The sequence below is a fragment of the Melanaphis sacchari genome, unplaced genomic scaffold, assembly GCF_002803265.2.
Source record: "Melanaphis sacchari strain LSU unplaced genomic scaffold, SCAv2.0 Contig82_pilon_pilon, whole genome shotgun sequence".
In the NCBI taxonomy this organism is placed as follows: domain Eukaryota; kingdom Metazoa; phylum Arthropoda; class Insecta; order Hemiptera; family Aphididae; genus Melanaphis; species Melanaphis sacchari.
Window position 1 is genome coordinate 439,999 of NW_020271585.1, and position 6,854 is coordinate 446,852.

Here is a 6,854-nt window from a genome sequence, read left to right on the forward strand (position 1 = left end):
TCACTTACTCACTTGTAAGCGAGTCAGTTACGGATCACGGACGTTTATGGATTTAATCTCAAGTTTTTAATAAATCAATATTGCGATCATAATTTTTTTAAATTGTTGAAATATATTGTGAAGTAAAGCATATACAATATACATTATAGTCATTATACATATTACAATACACATTTTGTTAATTTGTGTTCAGCTAATTTAAATCATAGAAAAGTATATAATATGATGGTTTTCATTGATCAACTTAGCAGTTCAATTAAGTTCTGTTTACGCGGTACATATTTTCTTCTACAGTAAATAGATTACTTACTAACTTACTATCTAGACATTATCGGGACTTCGAGTCCACTATTTGAACAGTAAAATATAGTGAATTAATTATTGCGTAATCAATCGTTACCTATTCCGATCAGAAAGTATTATAATATATTATACAACCAAATAATATGGTGAGCAATAATAAATTGCGATTTAATTTTAGTTAATATAATTTGAACGTATTAAATATTGAAAACATAACGCGTGATTAAAATTAAGACTGACTCTTATACATGCGTTAATTTATTTTACTTTTTAATAGAAGTTTTTCAACATAATATTATAAAATAAAATAATAAATATTATATTAAATATATTATAGCCTATATACATAAAAAAAAAAAAAAATTCACAAATTAAAAACAAAATTAGGACAACAACAATATTATTAAGTTACAATGTTATAACAGTGTTATATAAAGACGATTTTGGTATAAAGCACCGTTGTAATTATAAATGTATGTGTTTTTTTTTTTTTTTTTAAACTAAAAATAAAATATTACTTTTGAATTATATAATCTAGAAAGAAAAACTAACTTTTAACCTATTATTGTATGTATGTGTGTGTATATATATTATATATAAAATATGTATTATAAATATTTGATAATAAATTAATATAATATAAACGTAACATACCAATATAATAAACACACATATATATATATATATAAATACATAATACAGACACATATATAAATATATTTATTATATAAACACACAATAATAGGCGAGCGTAATAAAATTGTGAAATTATACTATATAAGTACTACCGTTAAATTAAAAATCGCAAGAATAATGTTCCTTTAACAATCTATAAACCCGTGTGTATATGACTGTGGTTTTGTCATGTAAAATTAATATAAAACAAAAATATAACAGCTCGTTCCCTGTTATCAAGTCTTTGACTTAAAATCGTAATAAAAACAAAAGTCCGATAACTTAACACCACAATAAAACGATCTAATATTTTCATAAAACGTCGCCATCGTGTCTATACGTTGCGTTGTGTTATATTATAATAAACGTTATTTCGACAAAACATAATATATTTTACACGCGGATAATATTATAATAATAATTATTTAACGACGGTTGCAGAATGTTGTAAATTTGTTGTTATATAATATTCTTAAACGATAATATTATTACTATTTTAGTTGTTAGTAAGAACACAGAAGCCAAACGAACAGAAGAAACGTTTCGCGTCGGCACCAACCCTATTTAGCATCTGCGCACGTTTTACATAACAACATACATATTATTATTATTATTATTATTAATGTTATTATCATTATTATTATTAACCTATTATTAGCGGTTTATAATAATCACCATAATATTATTATAATATCGTTTATTACACATTATGAAATAATATGATAACTATCGATACTTTTTGCCTACACACTAAAAACTGTATTGTTGTCATTTTAGACGTATAATAATATTAACTTCTTACTATACTAAGTGTTTTAATACTTTTTTTTTTAACATTACACAACGAAAATAAACAATAATATATTATAATCGTTTAAAACATGTTATATCAATAAACGGGCAAACAACATAATATTATTAACGCGATTTGTTATAATATAATATATCATAATAATTTACAGAAAAATGAAAAAAAAAAAAAATGTAAACAAGGAAACAAACGGACCTCCCTTTTTTTTTTTGTCGCGTATCGCCCCCGGAACTTTGCTGGCTACGCGTTTCGGCGTAGCCCCTGACCAAAGCCGAGGAAAAAATAAATAAATATCGTGTGCGCAATATGTACATTTTCGATTTCCGTCCGCGTCTCGTTTGTTCGATTGTTTTGTACGAGGATGGGGGGGGGGCGGCGGCTGCGGGACCGAGACGAACGATAATAATATTATTTTTATTATTACGGTCGTCGTCTCGCCCCGCGTCGCCGCCGGTCGGCGCGACACCGCGGCGTGGTTATGACCAGCCACCGGTGAGTTTGTGGAACAGCTCCTCGTTCAGCGTCTGGTTCACCTCTTTGGAACGCATCGACAAGAATATGTAACCGCCGATGAACTCGTGTATGACTTTGCAGTCGGCCGACTGGCAGGCGAATATTATGTTGCCCTCTTCGAACTGCACCATCATGTGCTTGACTTCCCAGTTGATGTTCCACGCCTGCGGGGACGGTACAGAAGAAAAAAAACAACAGAAGAGACGGTGTTAGAGCGCAACGGAACAAAAAACAAAAAAAAAAATAACAATAAAATTGTGATCGGACGCACCTTCATCGTGTTGTATCTCCACGTCTTTATGTGATCGCCGGTCGCGATGTCCATGCGCATCAGACGGTTGTACGCTATGCCCAGCAGCTCCTCTTTCTTGTGGCCCATAAACTTGACGACGAACAGCGATATGCCGAACTCGGGCAACGACTGCCACGCTTTGATGTAGTTCATCTTGGCCTCCATCAGAGTCAGGTCCTTGAGGTTGGCGTGCGCTTCGACTATGCGCTGCTGGATCATCTGCACGAAAAATAAAATCGAATTCATAAACGCTGTCGGTAATTTTTTTTTAGAGGGGAAAAAAATCGACTTTGGTCTCAGTCGTTACTCGTCGTCGAGTCGAGTCGAGTCGACGTTATGACTTATGTCACGAGTTAGTTGTGGTCGACAAACACGCGCGTATTCGACTTCGGCACGGTCGAGTTGCAGAGATATGGGTTGTCAAATATTTGTTTGTACCGACTATAATACTACCAATATAGTACATCACATCGTGTGGCGATCGTGAAACTTTCAAATTTTTAAATAATAATAACTCAAAATTACGTTAAAAATGCATTTTAAATTAGCTTCTTATTGCTTGTTCTATACGAAGTCTTTTAGGAAATTACACGTTTCAACAAAATTATTAAATCGAGGAATAGTATAATGTGTTGTTTGTTTATTTGTAGGTATTTAAAATGTCTGTGCGGCGAAATTAAGCAAAAAATGTATTTTAGTCTTAGCTACAAATATAGAGATTTTAACTCGAGGTATTATTACGTAATTTTATTCAAAAAGTTAAGTTATTACATTTTAAGTAAATAAGTAATTAAAAATATCAAGTTAAAAAAAAAAAAACTTTTTGTGTTTTAAATTTATGGATAGGAATTTTTATGACCAGGTCGTGTTTCACCACCTACTGTAATGCTTACTTTTCCCTTGAATTTTTTGTAAAATCTATGCGGTATGTAATCCTCAACAGCTATGTCCAACGAAGACGGGCTAATGACAGGCGACTGGATGATCGACGGATGTTGCATTTCGAGGAACGCTTTGATCGATTTGACTTCGGACTCGTACGAGTGATCGGACAACGGGCGCCCTTTTGCCGCCAGTCTACAAGCAGCCATCCATTTTGCGTATTGCTCCTCCTATAAGTGTTCATTTAAGGGCGATTAAAAAAGTCAGATATCATCACATTAAATTAATTTAATATTGGCTAAGCACTTACGGTATCGCATTTGATACACATCTCGGTCATGCCGTCTGAACTGGGCACTTCCAGTTTTATGCCGAACTTGTTCTGTGAAATATTCACGTCGGGCGTCACCTCACATCCCTTCAGACTGACACTGTGCACGGGAAGTGCACCAACCTCGGCGTCTTCCGCCGTTTTGTACATCCGCAAATGCAAATCTCGGCATGTGAACCAATACCGTTTATACGCTTTCAATGTAAACTTTTTGGGCCTGCACAGAGAAATCACGAGTTAGAATAACACCGTTTTACCGGATTTTATGCCAAACTAGTCAAATTGTGCTCACTTTAAAAATCTCAAGTAATCCGACAACTCAGGCGCATGCATCAAATTGTTGACATTGCTCTGTGGCTGGAACCCTTCAAGCGTTATTTGAAGATCTGACAGAGCAGCATCGATATCGTCGTCTCCACCTGACGTCTCTATAAGCGGTTGTGGTACGCTGGCTTTTAGATTTATTTGAACCTGAAATCAAAAATAGTATCATTAGATTAATAACGCGGTTTTCAACAAAAGTGTAAAACACTAAAATGTAATTAAACTATAAATAACGATTAACTTCAATGCACACTTTAAGAGTACTTGAATATTTATAAGCATTTTATTAAATTTTAATCATGTCGTACTTGTAGTGCAGCAAACATTAAAGCTTCCTCTTCAGTACAATCGATTTCACCACTCAACAAACTCCATTTGGCTTGTTCGTATATTTGGTTTATGCGTACAGAATCTAACCTGGGATTCAAATCATAGAAAGAATAGAATTTAAACCGTAATTTCAACAAGTCATATTCCCTGACGCCTTGTTCCATGATCGACAGTGACGAATCCAACCATCTGTGTGCAGAAAACAAACTTTTTAAGTTACCATCGACGTTACTGTTATATTATATACTTTAGAAATACTACTCACGCCACGTTCATTCTAGCTTTCTCCACCAAAGACTTTGGTTTCAAGACTTTGTTTCGCACCTCTTGATTTAACGAAAGTGGGCTGTTGGCCAGAGACGAATCGAGGGAGCCGTTTAACATTTCCAGTGAAGTTACGTTGCCGTTCATTTCCGGTTTGCTGTATCCTTTCTTCCAAGTGCCATTTTGCTGTGGAATGAGAATAAATAAAAAAAAAAATCATAAAATACGCACACACACACACACATATATATATATCGTTATAACGATATATATATCGTTTTTTTGATCAATACTGAAAACAGTTAGTACTCACAGACACAGGTGAACTGATCGGCGTAGAATGATGTTTTAGTGGAGCGCATATGAACGGCGAAGATGTCATGTCAAGGCTTCCGGTGGAGCCGGACGGGCTGTGGCTGTTGACAGCGAACGAGTTGGTGTCGGCCGATGGCGTTTGACCGCCGTTGTATTGCATTTCCTTCATGTTGTGCTTCAGGTGATACGGTTCCAGTGGCTTGCTCAGCGACAATTCTTCCGGGTGTCTGATATCTGATCGCGCAACGAAAAATACAATTTTTTTTTTTTTAATTAATAAAATTCCGTTGCACTGCAGTTAGTAAAATCTGTCAGTTGGCAGATATCATAGATTAAATACTTAATGTTAAATGTATTTAATCCACCATGCAGATACTCACTAAGCTCTTTGCATATCTGTATGACGGCGTTGAACGTTTTAATGGAGAAGTCCACGCGCATGTCCACGTACCGGAGATCGGGCAACTGGATGCGTGCAGTTTTGTGCATTCTGGTGAATTGCAACTTGGCGTCAGCTTGCACTCCGTACTGATCTAATGTCGACCGGGTCCTGGTAAGCCACGAGTTACGGTTTGGCCACCAGAGAGCGTGATCCGACCAGTCCATGGCTATATCTGTGCAGAAAAAAAAAAATCGAAATCAGTTTTATTATTTTGGTCCTACAACTTGTAAGTTGGCCTACAAAATGTTGTATTCGTGTTGTGTTTTGTGTCTTTCGTGTTTATTTGTAAAGCTAAACGGTTCAATAATATGTTTATGTATGTAATCAGTTGGTCATCCGGTTCTAATATCTGGTTTCGTAATTATGTTTGATATCGTTTACTGCAATTATTCGCTAATTGAACAAATATTTATATATATATATACATTTTACGTATATTATTATATATAGATGTATTTATAAACACGTATTTTGTATCTAATTCTTACTGGTTATACGACATAAATCGCATACATTTTTCGTATACACAAATATTCGATTTTGATGCTGTAAAAGCACATACGTGGTAATTTACGTACGAAATTTATATTATTATACCTTTTCCTTTTATGGATTGTGTATGAGTTTAGTTATATATCACATGACGTGTACATAATACACGGTTTAAGAGTCAAAACAAACGAATTCGATATTAATATCTTAAAAACAATAGGGCCATAAAATAGATTCGCAGCTGTACAACTCAATGCGTGATCAATTGTATAAACGTTTGAATTCTACACGGCGATATTCTAATAGGAATTAATTTGTTTACGTGCAAATCAATAAAACTATTCAAAAACAAATTGATCGACGATTAATCGCACGGCGTGTTCAAAACAATATTGCATTTATAGGTAATAAGACGTAACAACAATATAATGTTCCTTCCTATCGTCTGCACCGAGGTCATCGTTTTTACGATAGGTGAGAATTAAAGATTTTTTATTTTTGTACTTAATGGCCCATCACGTTAAACATTTATGAGTAATACGCTCCATATTATGCTTTGTGAGTCTTCTCCATACTAAATTTATCATACGTCGATTGTGCGACTGTCATAAACAGTCCGACATTCCGAACAATACTCATTAAAACGTATTTCAACTCCGTGGAATGTACGCGTTAAGTATTCTTCTTAAATCCAAGGAACATACCGTTTTGAATAAAAAAAAAAAAAAACAAAACGAAAATTGAATATTCTTTTTAGTTTTACTCGGAACATCGCATAGCCGTTCGACCGAACCGGAAAGACACTTAATTATAGTTATTTTTTTTTTCACTTTTATTTGGAACTCGATCGAAACAATTCTTTTTTTTTTTTTGCAAATAT

The 6,854-nt window shown here is 34.3% G+C and overlaps 1 protein-coding gene across 1 annotated transcript; it reads right to left on the minus strand.

The window, feature by feature from the left end:
• Positions 1-2,146: 2,146 nt before the first annotated feature.
• On the minus strand, positions 2,147-5,649 carry LOC112602112 (unc-112-related protein-like). Its single transcript, XM_025350045.1, has 9 exons — positions 5,421-5,649; positions 5,039-5,274; positions 4,727-4,911; positions 4,440-4,650; positions 4,100-4,278; positions 3,787-4,024; positions 3,488-3,706; positions 2,574-2,813; positions 2,147-2,466 (listed from the first exon to the last, which is right to left on the minus strand). The coding sequence occupies exons 1-9, from the start codon at positions 5,644-5,646 to the stop codon at positions 2,266-2,268; spliced, it is 1,935 nt and encodes a 644-aa protein (XP_025205830.1). The 5' UTR covers positions 5,647-5,649; the 3' UTR covers positions 2,147-2,265.
• Between the last annotated feature and the right edge of the window lie 1,205 nt (positions 5,650-6,854).

What these genes read in the sequence shown, in the direction of transcription:
- LOC112602112 (XM_025350045.1), bottom strand. Translation starts at nt 5,646, where the DNA reads ATGGACTGGTCGGATCACGCTCTCTGGTGGCCAAACCGTAACTCGTGG. An exon ending in AAAGCTAGAATGAACGTGGC is followed by an intron (nt 4,651 to 4,726) that starts GTGAGTAGTATT and finishes TTCTGCACACAG; the next exon opens with ATGGTTGGATTCGTCACTGT. An exon ending in TAATGTTTGCTGCACTACAA is followed by an intron (nt 4,279 to 4,439) that starts GTACGACATGAT and finishes TTTTGATTTCAG; the next exon opens with GTTCAAATAAATCTAAAAGC.